A 19,404-nucleotide genomic window follows, 5' to 3' on the forward strand; every position below is an offset into this window, starting at 1 on the left:
GGCTAAACTTCCAGAACCCTTTACAATTGGTACGTCGATTGGCTTTCTTGCAGCAATCGTCATGCTTGTTTGCACGTGTCGGCTTGTTCTATTTCAGCCTCTCTGATATGCAGCTTTTGGTGTATCGTACAACGACCATTCGACTTCAATCTCCGGCTCCCAGGCTTTGTATCTATTTAACGAATAGAACACAGGTCATCGCAACTTGATTAAACACAATGAACTACCGAGTCGATCAAGCCATTTCTCCCAACGACTCTTACTCGGGTCAGACTGACTCAGCACTTCTGAAGAGTCGATCTCGGCGCCCATGCGACTCATGTCGGCGTCGCAAGTCACGATGCGAAATGATCGATGGCGCGACGTCCTGCGTTCTGTGTCGCTTCCATCGTCAGGAGTGCACCTTTCTTGCTCATCCTCAGCCAAGGAAAAGAAAGGCCGCGTCGCTGAGCGAAGAAGAAGGGAGCCATGGAAATCCATCCCGCAATGCTGCTCGGAGACCTCCCCAGCTCTCTTCAGACAAGCACTGGCTTCCAAGACGATCTTCTGGCGACCTGCCTCACAGGTCCTCGCAGAATCTAATACGCCAGGATCCACCTATCGATGACTATGCCAATTTAAAGGGGCCATCTCTTCTGAAGAAAACCCTTGGATTACAGAACCATCGACATAGTAGATTCATAGGATCAACATCAGAGTATGAACAATTACTCCTTGAGCTCGATGCTTACAATGACAAAGATGAAGTTCCCGTAGGCGTCTCCACTCTTCGCAAGGTTAACAACACTGATGTCTTCCTTTTATCACCTGATGAGGGCACCCGGAATCATGAAGACGAGATTATGGACCTGGATGCTATAGAAATGATCGTCGCGCCTCATGGACAGGCCTTAGTCCATCTTTACTTTAGGATTGTTCACCCAAGCTTTCCTATCCTACATAAGAAAGTGTTCTTGGAAAAGTATCAACGTACCCATAGAGAATTTTCTCCGCCATTACTTGCTGCTGTTTACATCTTGGCCTTAAACTGGTGGTCCTACAGTAGTGAATTAGCTCTTCTACCTAAGCCGGACGTGCCTGGGCTTGAAAAAATGGCATTCAAGACAATGAACGACATTATTCACCGTCCGAAACTTTCTACCATACAAGCAGGCCTTCTACTACTCCAGCGACCTGAGGGTGACTCTTGGGTACTAACCACTCAGCTTGTTGGATTAGGCCAAGACCTTGGACTGCATCTGGATTGTTCGAACTGGAGAATACCAACTTGGGAAAGAGGCTTACGGAAACGACTAGCATGGGCCCTTTTCATGCAAGATAAATGGGGCTCCCTCGTCCATGGAAGGCCGTCACATATTCCAACTACTGATTGGGCCGTAAAACCGCTCTCTGAGAGTGATTTCCCTGAAAGTGCTGCAGATGAAGATGATGAAGACGGAAGCACTGAAGTAGAGAAGGGCAGGACACTCTTCTGCGAAATGATTACCCTGACCGAGGTTCTCGCTATAATACTGTCAGACTTCTACACACTGAAGGCTGAGGAAGATATACGGAAACATTCCCGGGACGGCGTACGCTGGATCTTAGAAAAAGCAAAATCGAGCCAACTGGCGCTTAAGCAATGGTTCGCGCAAATGCCTCCTTCTTTGAGAATGGAGAATGTAACGATGAGAAAGTTATCTTCTACTGGTAATCCCAAATCCTCAAACGACCCCTCTCCAGAACTCTTAACTAAAGAAAATTAAAGGTTATCTCCACCTGGGCTACTACGCAGTCGAGATCACTCTCCACCGCCGCATTATTCGCTCTCTTTCTTCATTAGACGACCCATCACTCATAACAATCTGCCGTACAGCCGCACGTGCCCGTTTGATCTCCGCAATGGATTTTGTGCAAGGGCTCCGCCCAGAGCATCTCCAGTCGTTCTGGTACTCTGCTTCGAAGTATTGCTTCGCCCTCATCGGCACCTTCGTCTCTCTGCTTTGGGTAACTGCCCAAGAGAAAGACCAAGCAGAATTCTATAAAGCGAAGCTAGAAGAGTACCGATGGACGTTGCGTCTATCCTCCAAATCAGCAGATTTTCTCGAGCGTGCAATCAGCATGCTGGCGACTTCGACCGGCGTGCTTGTCAAAGCCATACCGGGGAAACCGAATGTGAACTTCACGCTTAACATTACCAAGAACAACGACAGTAATACGAAGTCCCAGTCTTCCAGTTATGGCACACATACTCACCCCGACTCTGCTTCGCAATCTCACTCCACCCAACATGAGCACTCGGGTTCCGAATCTTTCGAAGAAGGCCAAACTGCAGAGCACACCCCAGACATAGAGGATACACCGCCAACAACAGGACCTAACGGTGATTTTATGCCTGACCATCTCTGGTTTGCGAATGCAGGACAGCTAGATGACGTAGACGCGGTTTATCCTGATGGTAGTAATTCTGGAGGCATACCGCAGGCATTTTTAGAAATAGGAGACATGGGGCAGGTAGGGTATGGATTTCAGGGGCTTGGAGGACAGAGGCATGAAGGGGGCACTGGAGCGAATGCGGGTAAAGCATATGGGGGAAAGGATATATAAGCCCAAAATCCGAAAAGGTTCCCGATGGAATTTCGTAACGATATTTGTTACATTCTTGGAAGCTTCCAATACTACCAATTTACAAGAGGTACGAAAGATTTCTGGAATCATTGGGTATTATTGTAGAGACGTCTGAGCACAAAATGGGCTAGAATGAGATAACAAAGAGACTCAGAAATAGACTATGTGCCGCCTCTTCGATGCATGTGCACTTGGACCCCCCCGCAAATAGAGATACACAATTATGGCGTAGGCTTAATCATGAGGATATAAAATACTTAGCGCTTTGAAAAATGGCGGTTTTTTCCTAAGGGAATTCCGAGGTTCGATGCCCTGTCTTGGACTAGTTGAAGGTTGGGGTGTGCTGTAAGAGTTTAGAGGGGTTTGCAAGAATTTCCTTGGTATGAGGTTGCAAATAAAAGCGATTTTTTCTTAATAGCTGCATTTCAATGTAGAAACAGAGATCTGTCTGCTATAAGCAGTATCTATATTGATGCTCAATATCTTAACTCCGTGCTAGGTCCGGGTATCAACCGTGGAGCGCACGGACGACAAAGTTATGCTACACCAAACACAACCGCCTCGAAGAGAGGAGCCATGCAACGACTCTCGAAGAGGCATAATCTCCCAAACAGCGTCAACCAGTCAAGAAGAATCTACCTTTTACAACTAATAAACTTCCCCGGACCCATCACAAACCAGCTCCTGTAGAAATACCCGCATCTGGAGTACCTTTTTCCTTCACCTTTCAATATCTCAGTTCTACCACTTTTCGCGTTTGGAACCCCATCCAACTTCATTCGTACAGCCCCGCCCCTTTTGCTCCTGTACATCCCACGCCATCTACTCCCAAAAGTCGGCTTCCAATACCTTTAAGCACTGGCTAGAGAAAGAACAAGATGGTTGGCAAAAAGTCGGGCAAGGCCCTTTTGAGAGAAGAAGGTAGGGACAAGGCATTGGAGAGCACGGGAATTGTTTTTTAACAACCAAGACAGGTCTGGAGAGGACTGATAATAATCTGGACTTAACGATATGGCCACAGGTCAATATGATCAATCAGAAGAATTACTATACGTAGGTGACCGTGGCGTATACAAGCCCTCCATCCCTGTTGAAAATCTCACTAACGTCACTATCTGATGGGCAGCGAATTCCTCAAACGTGACGACCAGTTCCTTGCATACCGAAGCCAAAATGAAGAAGCACGAAGTCGCATGGTCCGAGAAGCTAGGGACAAGGATCGCGCGCTCGCACAATCAAGTCGCGTGGGTGAAGATGGAGTTGCGGAAATGGCGGACGATACTGCAGCAGAGGAAGCTGCGGTAGCGATGGGTTCTCAAGAGGCTTTTGGTTCAAAACTCATTGTTATACATGTCGGTAGCCAAAACCTGCGGATTGGACTGGGCACGGACGCGCTACCAAAGACCGTTCCAATGGTTATTGCTCGAAAATGGCAAAAGAATGAATCTGAAGAAGACGGCGGAGAACCCAAACCCAAGCGATTTAAGATAGATGGTGAAGTCCCTGACGAGCCGGAAAAGTGGTTCGGTGAAGATGTGGGTTCGATGCAAGCCTCTCTTAATGAAGAACGAGCTAATTAAAATACCATAGTTTGCAAGCCAATATGCTACAATGTGCTCTGAGCTTAGAGTGCGTATGCGGAACAACAAGCGTAGAGTATTGCCAAATTCAAAAGAATTGGTTGTAAACTATAATCGAAGGACACCTCCGGAGACAATATCAGAACACAACGATCCGCATCGGATTGACTGGACAGAGCTTCCACGAAACCCACAAGAAGCCCCTGATTTCTTCACAGGCCAAGCAGCTCTTCGACTCCCCGAACAATCTAACCCCCGTTACAAATTGTTCTGGCCAATCAGAAATGGGTGGTTTAACGAAAAGGATTACTTAAACAAGAACCAGTTATACCATGATATTTCGCGTATCTTCGAGGAGACCTTCAAGACGCAACTTGGAATAACTAAGAGGAAAGACTTGGCCAATTACAATTGTGTTTTCGTTATCCCAGATCTTTACGAACGGACTTATGTCACAACTATGTTGGACATACTCATACGAGACCTAGGTCTTGGGAAGGTTTGCTTCCAGCAAGAGAGTCTCGCAGCAACGTTCGGGGCTGGCTACTCAATATCCTGCATTGTTGATATTGGTGCCCAGAAGACATCGGTGTGTTGTGTCGACGAGGGTTTATGTTTGGAGGACTCGAGAGTTAACATCAAGTTTGGTGGAGCCGACGTTACTGAGACTTTTATTAAAATGATGCTCTACGACCATTTTCCATACTCTGACATGAACTTAAAGCGCAGATATGATTTTCTGCTCGCCGAAGAGCTGAAAATTAAATTTTGCACGATGATAGAGTCAGATGTCACCGTTCAGACCTATGAGTTCCATCTACGGGCAGCGGGTCAAGATACGAGAAAGTATTATTTCAAGACTTATGACCAACCGATGCTTGCACCGATGGTAAGCTTCAACTCTGTCGTAATTACATCCTACGTTATATGCTAACAATGCACACAGGGGTTTTTCAAACCGTCAATATATGACCACTCACAAAAACTGGATAGCCGGCGTAAATTAATACCTCGTTCCGTTGATTTATATGATGGCTCGCCAAACGATCCGATGTCAGCAGCACAGGTATCAGTAATTGAGAATGTGGTGGGCAAACCCGCTGCAGAGAACGGAACAATAGCGGAGCCTCCAAGTGTACCTCAGGTCACCTCTACACCAAGCCGACAGCAACCCTTCAGTTTACTCAGTCGCTTAAATGACATTGAAGTTACCCCCAGATCATCAGTGGCGGGCTCCCCCGGACCCGAAGGGACACCAAATCCCGATAGAGACACACCAGCTGGGGGAGATGCCGACAAGCCTTCAATATTTTTCGATCCAGTGCTCGAAAAGACCAAAATTGCAGAGGAGCGTGACAAGACGTTACCCATAATACCTCTAGACACGGCCATTATGACGTCTATCTCTCAAGGCGCACGCGGGGATGAGCGCAAGATGAGAGATTTCTTCGGTGGAATCATGCTCATCGGAGGCGGCAGTAAGACGGTAGGGCTTAATCTGTTCCTGGAAGAGCGTTTGCGAGAATTGAAACCTGGATTCCAGAAAGAGATCTTGATCGGCCCGCCACCAAGGGACCTGGATCCACAGGTGCTTATCTGGAAGGGTGGGAGCGTGTTTGGGAAGCTATCATCCAGTGGCAATGACAGCTGGATTAGTCAAAAGGAGTACGACTATTTGGGGCATCGGTTGCTGGTGAACAAGTGCATGTTTCCTTGGTAGCCTGACCGAGGAGTTAATTATGCTGGCAATAAATAGGGGTTTGATTAATGAAATAGACGAAATGTATGAAATAGATAAAATATATGACTTATTGTCTTGCTCTTAGTTAGAATGAACGATATAATTCTCATTTCGTCACAGATGCCCGGTATTGCGGGCTCTGCCAAGCCCGCTTCATCGCCATTCTTGAGCGCGTTCACTTTCTTTGACGACTTGAGGTCGTTACGCTTTTCCTTCTCTCTATTCACCAGCCTTCCTACTCTTCTGTACTCCTCCAACATGGCGGCCTCTTCGAATCGCCCGGCTTACCATCAAGACTACATTGCGCGCATAAGATATTCAAACACCCTGCCTCCTCCGCCATGCCCCCCGAAGCTCCTTGATATTCCCAGTACCGGTCTCGCAAGTGGACAATACACTTCAGCTGGATTCGCATCACGCTTAGCACGAGAACAGCCGCTGAACATTGAGGCTGACGCTGAGCTTGGCATGCCCATAGATCTCGTTGGTCTTCCTGGAGTTTTTGACGGCAATGAAAGCGGTCCGTTATACTTTGCGCAAACTAGGAACTCTGCAGTGGATGTCAGTCACTAACCTCTTCTACAGCAATTCAGGCTCTAGACAATCCTCCTCCACCGCATCCCCATGACAGAGCTCTCCTCCGCCCTCTTGCCGCTCTCGGGAAGCCCACGTCAATCACCTCGGGTGTCAGCTTCCTCAGGCGGACAGAATACATCACATCAGTTGCAGCGGGAGGATCGCGCTTTGAATCTAGCAATTCGGGGAATACAATGCGACAGCGAAATGCTGCTAAACGAAGGAGAGCCGACTTAGCAAAGGAGGACCCCCTCAACATTTTGCGCTCAATTGTCAAAGGCTTTGACCTTGCACACCCCCAGGATGCCTATCTAGGCCCTGACTCTGGCAATAATATCAAAGGAGCCGAGATAACAGCCGAGGAGAAAAAAGCTTGGGCTAAACCAAAGCATCCATCAAAGACTGATGTGGAGCTTCTTGACAGCTACCCTATCCTGCCTGATTTGGACGCTCTTACAGACACTGGAAGTTATATGGTCATGAAATTCATTACTTGCCCTGTTCCACCTATAGATAAATATGACGAGCGGTTGGACGTTGCACTCTTCCGACCCATTGGCCAATCGCCTGAAGACATTCCCCGGATGGAAGCTCAACAAGCAGCACATGAAGCTGACCCTTCGCAGCCGGCACCGCTTCCACAATACCAATACGAGTTCTTTCTTCCCGCAAACACGGACAAAGTCCAAGGCATCAAGCGCAACTTTGGCGTTATTGACCCTGATAATGAAGATGAAGTTAAATTCGACGGAGAGTACAAGGAAACCGGCAGGACGTACTTTAGATATGAGCGTGTGCGTGCTTACGAGACTTATCAGCAGACCGGCGACCCAAGCGATGTCCACGGTGATATTGTTGCTTTAGCCCTACACGATCCGGAATCCGAAGAAGGGCCGCAACGTGACAATCCGCTGCAGAAAGCAGCGTATTACTACCCTGTGATGCAGCGGTCATTCATTCGGCCGCGAAGGCAGGTGCAGAGGAGAGGTGCGGTGGGTTCGGCAGAGGAAGAAGAAGAGACAAAAGTGGATATCATAGAGGCTCAAGGCAAGGATCCACCAGTAGAGGAAGTAGAGCGCAGGGCACAGCATAGGGCTAGGTATGATGTGGAGATTAGTTCAGATGCGTAAGCGTTAGGACTGTGGAGTTGCCCATGCAAACTGGATATGGCTTTTCTCTTCTTTGTTTCTCTAGAGAATTGGGTAGACATTTCTGGACCTCATAGCTAGGAGTTAGGGGATTCCTCCTTATACCATGGAGGAGGGCTCATTATGGTATGTGCGAGGCTACTAAAAGGGCGTTTAGTTCAATTAAAAGCAGCTGGAATCTCATGACGCGGCAAGAATCAAGATGACTTTTTCCGTTCTTCTTGCTGGTCCAACAAAATTATATAAGGTCAATTCTCTCCAGCTACCTTGACCAAACTTCTAGGCAGGGCTTATTCTTCTAGCTATTCACTTGAATTCCTTTTTCTTTTAATTCATTCACTTCACCACCCGCCCACTTCACAGCTCCACAAGTGCGTTTCGTGACCCTTCCCCCAGCTATTTTCTATTTCCTCCTCCCAGAGCCTCACTCTCCTTTGACATTTCACTGAACTGGCTTCGGTGTATCATTCTGCTACATTGCTGAGACATCCGAACGAACTATGGCAAGAAAGAAGGAGAAGTCGTCCGACGAGCATATAACTTTTAAAGAGAAAGAAAACGAGAGAATCTGCCGCATCATTCAATGCGATTTCTCCGGGATCACTGACAATGTCCCTGACAATACTCAGTCTTCCGCGCGCGAGCAGACAAGGAAGAAGATTTTAAAAAACACTCCCTTCTGGACAGTAGTCATTGTCCTCCTACTCTCGCTCATCGGCACGACGGTCGCCATCGTACTCCTAGTATTAGACGAAGGTCAGCACGCCGGCTATCAGATTGGGACAGCCTTCGCGATTTCAGCTACTGTCCTTGCCAGTATCTTCCTCTGGCATATGTGGAATGACCGACGCAAGCACAGACGCCTATTCAAACAGCAAACCGAGCTAGAACTCGCCGAGCTGCGTCTCCACTATCAACATAGCAGACCCAATTATCCAGGCACTTCCCTAAGCGATACGAAATACAGCTCATGTCCTAATGGCTCTACCACTCCAACCGTCGGCCCAAAGCGACGCTCCAAAGTGGTGGGCGAGGGCTTTGAAATGCAGGATATGCGCCGCGCCCTCCGAGGCTCACACAGGCCAAAATTTCCCTATCCGCAGCGATCAGATTCTCAGCCCCGGCAGGATATCATAGTGGCGAACTACATTAGTGATGGCAAACCACTTCCTCCAACACCTAGAACCCCCGAAGAAGAATGGGATCAGTACCGCCACCAGCAGCGACAATATCATCAGAACCAGAAGCAGTTACAGCAAGCACCTGTGTTCCCTGCGCGCCCTATTCAACATCCGAAACCGCACCCTTCACGTATTCCAGTTCCCAAATATACGCGCCAGCTCAGTAACCAAACGACTTTTACCACTTCAGCCTTGAGAACGAGCAGCAGTGCCGATAACTTCCGCACCACAGATGGTACTGCAGGTCTTACAATGATGCCACCGAGGATAGATAGTCAATTTTGGCGCGCCTTGAACGGCTATGGGGCTCAGCAGGAAGTTGAGTCACCTCCACCGGTCCCGCCGAAGGATGATGGGACGCCCACGCGATCACCAGCCTTGCCGAAGTCTATGTCTGCACCTTCTATGAGCTCCCCTCCGTTCCATGTAGCCCAGCAGCAGCTCCTCACCAACAGCGGCAACACCGACAGAACCAAGAGCATCACCACGCTTCCGCTCCCGCCCATCAACTCCCCTAATCCTCCACCTATCCGTAAGATCCCCCGTAAGCCGATATCACATATTCACGTCTCCATGCCTCCTCGCACTATCGACGGTGTAGCAGATGTTAGTGCCAGCGCACCAGCGTCGTCGAAGTTGGCGCGTAGGCTAACGCTGAGGAGATCATTGAGCATCATACCTATAACGTTTAAGACTACAACGGTGGCAGCTGTGAGGGGCGGTGATGATGTTGGAAAGAATACCGAGAAGATTATAGATGAGCTCGACGTTACTAACGCTCACGGAAACTTAGATTGTGCCGAGATTCGAAATAAAGATGTATGCGAGAATGAATTTCAGGAAGTTGACCTGAACGACGAGAACGGACCCAGCCTTGGAACACTAGAGACAGTTGTCAGGTTGAATTTAAGGGTTTCTGCAGGGAGCGGGATATCTATGCGGAGTAGCACGTGTGCTGATAGTGTGGCTGAAGAGTGCATTACGGAAGCTGGTGAGGAAGAAGATGTGACAAGAGAAGAGCTGTTCAGGGACCTCGAGGTGTACGAGGGAACTTGACAGCAATGGGCATTTCGGCGTTTGTTCCAGGGCGGTAGGGCACACCGGTACTAGACAGCGTTGCGGTTCAGTGGAAATTTGGAGGTTGGGTTGAGTATGGGCTGGTTAAGTACTTTGCCCAAATATGCAGAAGAACGCCTGGCAACATTATTCCACAAGTTCTGACTCGGGCGTGGCCGTGGGCTAGCTAGTATGGTAGGAATTCATTCACTTTAGAATCAACTAAAGAGTATGTAATGTGATTGTTCTCTCTGAAAGAAGTTTTCGTTCGGCTTAGAAGTACTTGAAACTCGTAAAATTGAGGATTTAACACGGCCCATGTAGCTTACTTCTGTTACACAACTTTCCTCCCCAACCTTCTATTCTCCCTCTGCCGTTTCACCTTCAATGCCTCCCTCCTCCGCTTTTTCCATGCTCGATTATTTTCTCCCCTATGCTCCCAGAACCATTTCGCGAACGCACTTTCCTCACCTTCCCCATCATCCTCGTCTTCTGCTCCTAGAGATGATATCCCCGAACGCAAAGCACGGGCACCTAGAGGAGTTGAGTTCGCCTCGGCCATGCCCACATCGCCATCCTCATTTTCATCTTCCCCATCATATGCATGGGTCGCAGCATTAGCTTTTGTGTTATCGTTGAGCTCTGCGCCAGCCCCTGCATCCTCCTCTTCTTCATTACTGTTCTCCCACCATGGGTCGCAGCATTAGCTTTTGTGTTATCGTTGAGCTCTGCGCCAGCCCCTGCATCCTCCTCTTCTTCATTACTGTTCTCCCACGGAAATGCAAACCTTCCACCAATAGCAGCCGTATCAGGCGTCGGAGCTGCGCTGCGCAACCCGCGCCATTGAAGGTCTTGCCGAGTGAACGGCGTATGTGGCGGGTTTACCGCTGTGTCCATATCGTCCTCGGCATTCTCGCCACCAAAGAAGCTGAAAGAGGTATTGATAGGAGCGAGACGGGTTGGAGTGACGGAAGGAGTGATTGAAAGCATCGGCGGTTGAGGACGCTTGAATAAAGCTTCAAGTGGATGAATCTCTTTTGTCTCGGAGGGTGAAGCAGGCGTAATGGTAATATTTTGAAGAGGTCTGGTAGGGGTTGAGGATATTGAAGAGGACGAAGCTTGCGAAGCGGACTCCGATTCGGATTCGGACTCTGAGCTAGATGATACAACAGAGGATCTTTCATCGGAGCTGGATGTCATAGATTCGGAGTCGGCAGGAGGAGTAGTAATTAGCTTGGTGCTCTTGAGCGTGCTCTTGAGTTTCGAATTTGCTTTATTCTGTAGATCCTCTACTTTTGCGGGAGCATCGGTCTCAGATGCGTCCTCATCGCTACTAATAGCTTCTTCATCCGTTCTCAAAACATCAGCTTGCGCACCTTCCTTGGGAGCCTCTGTAAGTTCTAGCACTCTGCTCCTCCTTGCCTTTCCGGTCTCAGCCTCGACAACATTACCATCCTCGTCTACCCAGCCCCTACCATCGACGTATTCGGTAGCCGGCTTACTTGTCCCCGAGGACTGGCTGCTCTTTAAGAAGCTCGCATGCTTCGTTGTCTTTGAAAATTCATGAACAACAACGTCCCGACTAGCTTTAGACTTCTTATTCTTGCTCTTCTCCACCTTTGCTACGCTCGCCGCTGCTGCAGCCACAGGCGTCAACTTTGTCCGGAACAACATTTCTGGCTCCTTTGTATACTTTGATTCCTTTGCCCTCTCTCTCTTGTCCTTCTTATCAGTCTTCGCCTTTCCCTGCACAGGCGGATCTGTCCATCCCCGCTTAACTTTTCTCGCGTCGGGCAATTCAAAACCTGACAGCACGCCATTCTTCTTTTTCTTTTTCTCCTTCTTCGCTCGCTTTGCCGGCCTATCCTCTTGCTCTACAGCAGAAGCCTCATTTTTCTCATCAACTTTTCTCTTCTCTGGCTTCGCATCTTCGATACGTATTTTGGAGCCTTTGAGGATAGAACCATTGAGCTTCTTCTTAAGCTTCTGCGCTTCCATAGTAGGTAATTCGACGTAACCAAAGCCTTTCTCCGGGAATGTCTGGACGGTATGATACGAGATATTGGTCGCTGATTGTAGGAGTGGGGGGGGGATGAGGGATTTGAGCAAGGCGGGAGAAAATGGCGTTATATGCAGCCTCGTGCGCCCCGCTTCATCGGATGGAAATGCTTGGCTTGAGCGGGCGGCAGAGGAGGACTTCGTGGTGGAAGCAGAGCGGGCTTTCGGTGGGCGAGTAAGCGCTGGCGCTGTTGGCATGGCCTGCTATTTGTGCAACCCGTTCAGATGAAGGAGAGTGGTAGACTCCACACTATAGCAGGGTGGGCCCTCCAGAAATAGAATTTATTAAGTACAAGCGCTTATACATAAGCAAGATTATATCGGTATTTGTTTGGGGGTTGAGGGTCGCTGGCAGGGTCGGCGGAAGGATCTGAACGACACACGTACTAGTGGCTCAAATGCTTAGCGCCAGCTGGGAATCATCCGTGCGAGGTGGGAGAAAGACGCCCGCAACGCACATGCCAGCTCTTTATGCACACTTCAGAGCAATGGACCAGCGAGCCTTTTGCGTCCTGCTACTCCTGGCTCTTCTTGCCCTCATATCAACCGCCTCTGCAGCTTGTATGACGAAAGCAATCTATTCGTCTAAATAAAACCCTTCATGCTGACCATTCATAGCTCCAACCTCCTTCTGCAGATGCACCTGTTTTGGAAACAGCACCATTGTCGCTCTCGATAGCCCCGTATCTCAGTCTCCCGCACACCCAGGTCTTCTGAAGGATCGGGCTGCGAAGAAGACATGTAACGACTGCAACCGGCAGTTCTGCCTAAGCTACACCTTCTGCAAGGGTGAGAAGGAGGAGAGGGTATTTACAACGTGTTTCCGTATGTGCCACAAACATTCAAGAAGTAAGACTGACGGGATTAACGTCTGCGATTTAGAGCGAGACTCGACGAAGGATCAAGCTGTTGTATTTATTTTCATTTTTGCGACCGTTGGATTGTTGATATATGCAACTGTACGACCGTGGATAGACCAGTGGGCAGAGGTGAGAAACATACAGTTTTACCGGGAGATACTGCTAATCAAAACCAGAAAGCACGAGAGCGTCGTGATTATATTCCAGTACCAGGACAGCCGGATCAATAATCACTGTGGGGACGGAAGCACTCGCACATTGGAGTTTTGGATTCTGTTGAATACTTTTGATCATTTTTTAGGATACCCAAAACAAAAGAGCCCGTCCGTTTGCAAAGAACAGATTAACCCCTGCAACTCCATGCCCAATGTACAGCTCTATGCTTACAAAAGAGTACAAGCTGGGAGACGATATATGATACAGCGAAGAGCATATTCGTAGCTCGAACATAGCCTCCCAACGGAAATATTAACACTCTTCTAAAATGATTTTACCGGCCTGTAACCCAACTTGCCCAGCTTTTTGTTGTTTTGGCGGCTGATGATGTGGCTTCCTCCGCTAGTCGGTCAAATGGTCCGGGAGTTGATGCTGTAGCTTGTGGTGCTTGTTGTATTGCCTGCACCAGGCGTGTCTCCCTCCTTGAGTCCTCTACAGCTTTCAATATACCAAACCCTTCTCCCTCCTCATTCTTCGAATTCCTCTGTTGCGCCGCTTCCCTCCACGTATTCTCCTCTCCGGCTGAACTTGAACTTTGCCTGCTTGAATCCTCGTCCTTCGGCTTTCCATACAGATAGTGCATCGTCCTTTTGAAAATCCCCGCTCTTTGTTGCTCTGCTAACTTTGATTCTTCCGCTGCCCTTTCCCGGTTTAGCAACAACATCTGATTATCGTCCGCAATTCCCTGTTCTTCAGCCGCGCGGGCCAGTGCTAAAGCTTCTGCCATTTTCTTTTCCTGCTCGGCGAAGAATTCACGGCGTTTGCGGCGATTGTAGACTACCATGTCGCCCAGGGAGAAAACTGTGATTAAACCAGCTATACCTACAATTTCCATCAAGTTAGTTCTTGCTTTCCCGGAAGTACGGCAATTACACTTAATGGGTATTAACTGGCTTCAACGGTTCATAAGAACTCTACATACCCGTCGCAGCAATGAGCGTAATTGCAGTAAACCGATGTGCCGTATCCGCTACCACCCTGCCTTTCGCAACGACTTTATCAAATCTGCTTACTTGGCCCAACTTTGCTCTCCGCGCAGCTTCTCGCAATCGCGCAACTTTTTGCTGTGGCGTCTCATTTGGCGGAGGAGGGTCGGCGAAGTCGAGAACTGAGGCTCTGGTGCTCGGCTTTGAGTGAGCGCAGGGCCCCGTTGCCGTGAAACGGGTCGCGTCCATGGCGGAGCGTGCCATCCTGCACGGATGTAGCGAGAAGAGGAAAAGTCGAGGGTTGCTGGAATTGAGCCGGATGGATATTTTTGGAGATGTCGATGTCGTCGAACCACCGCGGGAAAAGTCTCGAAATGCGGAAGAAGCCGCTGCGGAAACTCGCACGAACATGCAGTGCTACTGTACAGCCTTCAACAACACCAACAAAAAACCACCGTAGGCTCCTTGGTATGCGCTCATAGCTGGAGTCTGCAACACGAAAATGTTTGCACGGAGCGAGAAAATCTCCAAATCATTCTACTAACTTCCTGCATTGTATTCCATCCCTCCAAGACTTTTCTTCGGTGCATTTACTGTGTACCAGAACATTGAAATAATTTCTGCCATTTTCTCCATTTATTTCTATTATATTGGCTAGGTTTGGTTCTGTCATGGCACAAAACAGCAATTCCCAAGTGCCAGACCTGGCATCTGTCCTTCGCACTCTAGCTTCTTTAGCTTCAGCGGGCAATCAGCAACCTCCCCAGCAGCCAGTTATCCAACAACAGTATAACCCTGGCCATGTGTATGATCCAGCCCAATACCATAAATCTCCTCAATTATTTCCTACACTAGCCCAACCCAATCCCGCGTATCCATTTGGCGTGGCGGAAGACCACCGACCAGATCCTCAACATCGACGAAGCATACAGAACCTCCACAGAAATACCCCTACGCCTCCATTGATTGATCCTGCTACGATCACCGAGTGGTCTCAGGGCCTACGATGTGTCAGCAAGATTGCAGCTCAAAACCCAAACTTTAAAGTTGCAATACGAAAGGCACGTCTAGTATCTGCATTCCCTATACATGATTTGCTGATCGACTTTCAATAGTTAATCTCCGACCAGGAGAGTCACGAAAGGATGTGGTATGCCCTAAGTTCACTGCTGGTGATTTTTCGGAGGCTGACAGACACGAAGGTGGAGAGGAAGGGAAGCTCTTATGGAGAAACAAGCTGCTAGAAGTAGGGCCAATAGACAGCAGAATGAGGCCATGTGTGTTCCGAAAAGCACTTCCTAGGAGTTTCTGAATGCTTACTTCCACAGATTTCCTACGAGCGTCTCTAATGAGACTGCCCTTGCAGTACGCATCATGCTATTCCTTATTTCTGGTATATATCTGATAAAAAGTTACAGATTCCCGAAGATGAGGTGGAGTTGAAAGAGTATGATAAAAAGGTACACAAAGCTACACGTGAAATGGTCGATGTTATGTCATTAGAGCTGAAGCGTCTTGGGGTGCCCTTTTTCGGTGTTAAACCAGACTTGATTCTTCCGCTCGGAACCGACAAACCAGCGGTTCAGAATAAGTCATCGACGCAAGCTGCGAATATTCCAGCACCTCAGAAGATCACTGAAGGTGAACTGTTGGGTTTGCAGCGACGAATGTTGGAATACCTGGAAGACATGTATAAGGAGTAATTCGCCTCCTATCCCTGCCTTCAAGGGACTGTTGACAGAGAACGAGCCAACGAGCCAACGATTGTACTAGAGATGTTTTGTATCGGCTGAGCACTACAAGGTTATGTGACAGCTTATTGTAAGTCAGCAGACGCGGTGGACTACAGAACAAGCGCTGATCCAAATCAAGGAAACAGGCACTGCCGAATGGTAATGACAGAGCTATGGAATATACCTTTTGACCTTGACGAAAATTATCCGCAGCCCTACATGTAGGAATTTATACCATTTTGGCCAATTGGCATATCACCAAAACTTCCATAAAACTCTATTAAGGTGAATCCAAGGGGGTTCTAAGTGAATGATCCACTGGCGTAGAACGCGCCGCATTTCCATCCTCACGTTCCGCCTACTACCTTCCAACCTTAACTTCTTCCACTTACCCAGCAGTCATTCCTTTCTAAAGCTCAAGACCCTCATTTCTCCTCACTGCCTACTACGCCATCTCTATTGTTCAGCTCCATCCATACATTAACCAGTTTCAGTCGTCAGCAGCTCAGAGTAACGCGACTAGGAGGAAGTTGGCAGCCCGCCACAGGTCAATATCACCATGCCCCCCAAAAACTTATTTCCTGCACTATGCGCGTCCATAGTCTGTCTGCTCGCCTCTCCATCTTCGTCAGGTAAGAGTTTTGGTGTCTTGGCACAAAATGCGACGGTGACGGTTCCCGCGCGTCCCCTGTACTTTCGGGTCCGAGATGCGGACTTCGGAAGCCCTAGTGGTTCTACCTGCGGGAATTGCTTGTAAGTTCCAACGGATTATCTTACAATTTCATCAATATTTTGCTCACCAGTTATTAGTATCGGCGAATCATGCTGTAACGAAGGCTGTTGCCCAGCGGTAAGATCAACGCCCTATCCACCATTGACCAAATTTGGACATACTAAATATGCGTTTATATAGGGATCAAGCTGTACGGCAGACAGACCTAGATGTTGCCCACAAGGGTTTGTTCTTTCTTATTCTGCTTTGCCTAGCTTCGTCGATCTAACGTGAATCAGCGCCAATTGCACCGCTCCAGACCCATCACAAATCTGCTTGGATGCCATAGCTGACGACTGCTATGTCTGGGTGAGAGTACGAGCCTCACCGGTCTGTTGTCCAGCTAGCCTACCTCATTGTACGAGCGAATCTAGCTTTGGGACTGGGTGCTTCGCTGCCTCTACTACAATGCCCACCACAACTTCTCCGCAATGGAACGAATTGAACACCACAAAAACTTCGACCTCGACAAGCCAGCCACCGGATATCATTGCGACTATTCAGAGCACTATATATGTGACGAAAACAGTCATTTCCCATTCTAGCTCGGTCTCAAGCAGCATGGGAAATTCTGCCATAGCCACTCCTGACAACTCTGCGCCGGATTCTGTCAATAGTGCTGCTAAAGCTACTCTCTACAAGACTAGCACAATAACCCTAGTATCTGGTATAGTTATTATCACTTCTGAACCGGCAACTATTTTGACTCCGAACAATGAGCCAAGTGAGGTTCAGCTGCAAGCAGCCGCAACGTCAAGTGTGGCATCAATGGACAAAGGACTCTTGCCTACAACGGAATATGACCCGCTAGATTGCAGTTGGTTCTATTTCTGTACGAATTTTGCTACTACCTCGGGCACGTTAACTCGAGTCACATGTCTTTGTAGCTCATTGTATATTACGCATGTTACGACGCAAGCTATCACTAACAGCGGACCTTCCACGGTGTATACCACAACAACTGCATACACTACTGCTACGCCAACTTCTTACACCACTGAGACTCCTATCGTCTCCGCGCAACTAGATCCAAGTGTGTCGACGGTCACACCGGCCAGCACTTCAACTAGCACTTCAACCAGCACGTCCGCCAGCACCCCTATCAGCACAACCACAGAATATTTGTCTATTACTCACCATCGCATGGTCACAGTAACACAGACATATGCGACGAATAATTCAGTTCTGTATGTTGAAACTGGCTTCTCACCTCTTGACACTGGTAACGTTCTCGCACCTCTTAGAACAGGTCAAGCTCTTGCGCCCAGGGCGGCTGAGCGAGTCGCTACGGTCACCACCACAGTTACCTCTATAGTTACAACGATTACAGTCACCACCACAGAAGTGGTCGAGGAGACTGAAATACCCTCCACTACCGTAAAATCGACCTTGCCGCTTCCCTCCAACAGTATCTTGACATCTCAAAGCTTGACGGCATCTACAAGCCAGAATCTCTCTAAGACTGCTTCATCTGGCACGTCCGAGTTGCCAGCTTCTACGATAGCTAGTATGTCTTTACTACAAAGCTCTTCCTCCAGCATCATGTCTATGCTTAATTCTGTCGTAAGCGCGACTTCTCTTCTCTCAAGCTCAGGCTCCAGAATGATGCTGTCAGCTCCCTCAACTGTGATGTCCTCCGCAATGGCATCTAACTCGGAGATCATGGGTACTGGTTCGACGGCTATCTCCTCGGATTCGATATTGACGCCCAGCATCACACCGCCCGTATCACTTTGCTATGATAGCGAGCATAATACTAACGGGCCTTGCTCAAAGACTTCTAGTACTGGATACTACCCTGGGGCGTCTGTTGTTCCGCTTGGCTCCAATGCCTTCGCTGGGCAGAAGATATCCTGTCTTGTTGTGTCACTCGTTTTGGCCATTCACCTAGCGCTGCGCGTCTAGATGTTGACTCGTCTGTAAGCTGCCGCTCGCAGTTGCGACTGTGGGCATGGCTGAAATTGGTTAGATAGTGCTTTTCTTGTATAGCGAACCAAGGCTTTCGCATTGGCTACGCAGAATTGCTGGAAGCGAAGTCGGGGAGTTGGCGGGTTTGATTTGTTTCATGGGCTTTGTTTTGCCCCAAGCCACTATACATTGGAAGGGGGAGAAAATCCTTTCTCTTTTTCTTTATAGACTTTTTCAAGAAGCAAGCAGGGTTTCACCAATGTAAAGCTAATCAGGTAGCAGCACAATCCAGGTCCAAGGGTTGACTACAGGGCAAAAAGAGACAATGAAGGATTAGCGGCGGTTTGCACAAGCGGGCTGTCAGTGGCAGAAGTTCGACGTGTGTTCCAACATGNTTCCGTGGCTGTCCAGATATGCCAATGGCATGGCAGCGACTCTGCATATTTTAACCTGCTCACAGGCCATGCCTCCCCTAGGTGTGCCTGGCGTGCCTAGGCGCAGGCATGTCATGCAGGGCTGATGGTCTTTGGCGGTTGAGAAAGAAATTGCTAGCAACACCTGCCTTAGTCTAAAAACATTTTTTAATGAAGACACACTTCCCACATCGACATTACGTGGCAGTAGCAGTGGCTGCTCGATGAAAAGCTGGACAAATTTGCGGCGTGCCCTTTTCCCCTCAGCTGCGAACGCGACGCCCCATACTGCACGGTTTTTATGTGGGGTCGCGCTGGCGTTGATTTGCTGCAAGCCCTCCTTAGCTTCGTTTCAATTCTTGGTGGCGTTGGTACCTTGCATGTCAGAAAGCTTGAAAGAAAACTGCTGATGGCTCCTTTTCTTGCCTTTTTCAATCCTCTCCTCAACACCACTTCGAAGTGCTCGATGTGTTGAAGTCTGCGTGCCTGCTGCATTTCTTGTCTCTCCTTACTCCGCGCCGATTCTTCTCCGAACAGACGGCGGGCCTTCGTTCAATTACTATCTCTCCTTGACATTTGACATTCTTTCCTTTAAGCCGGATCCCAGCAGGCGTGCTTGACGCACAATC

General features: G+C 48.6%; 9 protein-coding genes across 9 annotated transcripts; 7 read left to right on the forward strand and 2 right to left on the reverse strand.

Moving 5' to 3' along the window:
* Window positions 1-347: 347 nt before the first annotated feature.
* K441DRAFT_688266 (uncharacterized protein) lies at window positions 348-2,586 on the forward strand (the record flags this gene model as incomplete). Its single annotated transcript, XM_067652168.1, has 2 exons — window positions 348-1,689; window positions 1,748-2,586. 2 exons carry the CDS (start codon window positions 348-350, stop codon window positions 2,584-2,586), a joined length of 2,181 nt encoding a protein of 726 aa, XP_067502192.1.
* A 579-nt stretch (window positions 2,587-3,165) lies between these two features.
* Window positions 3,166-5,990, forward strand: K441DRAFT_697733 (actin-like ATPase domain-containing protein). Its single transcript, XM_067653003.1, has 5 exons — window positions 3,166-3,528; window positions 3,582-3,660; window positions 3,734-4,142; window positions 4,198-5,076; window positions 5,134-5,990. Exons 1-5 carry the CDS (start codon window positions 3,486-3,488, stop codon window positions 5,905-5,907), a joined length of 2,184 nt encoding a protein of 727 aa, XP_067502193.1. The 5' UTR covers window positions 3,166-3,485; the 3' UTR covers window positions 5,908-5,990.
* Window positions 5,991-6,122: 132 nt separating this feature from the next.
* K441DRAFT_614404 (Paf1-domain-containing protein) lies at window positions 6,123-8,003 on the forward strand. The gene is made up of 2 exons (XM_067645679.1): window positions 6,123-6,448; window positions 6,514-8,003. Exons 1-2 carry the CDS (start codon window positions 6,187-6,189, stop codon window positions 7,632-7,634), a joined length of 1,383 nt encoding a protein of 460 aa, XP_067502194.1. The 5' UTR covers window positions 6,123-6,186; the 3' UTR covers window positions 7,635-8,003.
* Window positions 8,004-9,358: 1,355 nt separating this feature from the next.
* K441DRAFT_662857 (uncharacterized protein) lies at window positions 9,359-10,062 on the forward strand. Its single transcript, XM_067649106.1, has one exon. It carries the CDS (start codon window positions 9,407-9,409, stop codon window positions 9,887-9,889), a length of 483 nt encoding a protein of 160 aa, XP_067502195.1. The 5' UTR covers window positions 9,359-9,406; the 3' UTR covers window positions 9,890-10,062.
* A 22-nt stretch (window positions 10,063-10,084) lies between these two features.
* On the reverse strand, window positions 10,085-12,217 carry K441DRAFT_697735 (uncharacterized protein). The gene is made up of 2 exons (XM_067653004.1): window positions 10,579-12,217; window positions 10,085-10,492 (listed from the first exon to the last, which is right to left on the reverse strand). Exons 1-2 carry the CDS (start codon window positions 12,143-12,145, stop codon window positions 10,224-10,226), a joined length of 1,836 nt encoding a protein of 611 aa, XP_067502196.1. The 5' UTR covers window positions 12,146-12,217; the 3' UTR covers window positions 10,085-10,223.
* A 218-nt stretch (window positions 12,218-12,435) lies between these two features.
* On the forward strand, window positions 12,436-13,037 carry K441DRAFT_688269 (uncharacterized protein; the record flags this gene model as incomplete). Its single annotated transcript, XM_067652169.1, has 4 exons — window positions 12,436-12,508; window positions 12,566-12,772; window positions 12,830-12,936; window positions 12,984-13,037. 4 exons carry the CDS (start codon window positions 12,436-12,438, stop codon window positions 13,035-13,037), a joined length of 441 nt encoding a protein of 146 aa, XP_067502197.1.
* Window positions 13,038-13,297: 260 nt separating this feature from the next.
* Window positions 13,298-14,213, reverse strand: K441DRAFT_706627 (uncharacterized protein; the record flags this gene model as incomplete). The annotated part of the gene is made up of 2 exons (XM_067653676.1): window positions 13,298-13,845; window positions 13,946-14,213. 2 exons carry the CDS (start codon window positions 14,211-14,213, stop codon window positions 13,298-13,300), a joined length of 816 nt encoding a protein of 271 aa, XP_067502198.1.
* Window positions 14,214-14,378: 165 nt separating this feature from the next.
* On the forward strand, window positions 14,379-15,774 carry K441DRAFT_662860 (uncharacterized protein). The gene is made up of 5 exons (XM_067649107.1): window positions 14,379-15,010; window positions 15,065-15,099; window positions 15,152-15,226; window positions 15,278-15,314; window positions 15,368-15,774. The coding sequence occupies exons 1-5, from the start codon at window positions 14,621-14,623 to the stop codon at window positions 15,650-15,652; spliced, it is 822 nt and encodes a 273-aa protein (XP_067502199.1). The 5' UTR covers window positions 14,379-14,620; the 3' UTR covers window positions 15,653-15,774.
* Window positions 15,775-16,241: 467 nt separating this feature from the next.
* Window positions 16,242-18,730, forward strand: K441DRAFT_697738 (uncharacterized protein; the record flags this gene model as incomplete). The annotated part of the gene is made up of 5 exons (XM_067653005.1): window positions 16,242-16,314; window positions 16,412-16,435; window positions 16,493-16,532; window positions 16,596-16,639; window positions 16,744-18,730. The coding sequence occupies 5 exons, from the start codon at window positions 16,242-16,244 to the stop codon at window positions 18,357-18,359; spliced, it is 1,797 nt and encodes a 598-aa protein (XP_067502200.1). The 3' UTR covers window positions 18,360-18,730.
* Between the last annotated feature and the right edge of the window lie 674 nt (window positions 18,731-19,404).

This window comes from Cenococcum geophilum (genome assembly GCF_001692895.1).
Source record: "Cenococcum geophilum 1.58 unplaced genomic scaffold K441scaffold_31, whole genome shotgun sequence".
Taxonomy (NCBI): domain Eukaryota; kingdom Fungi; phylum Ascomycota; class Dothideomycetes; order Gloniales; family Gloniaceae; genus Cenococcum; species Cenococcum geophilum.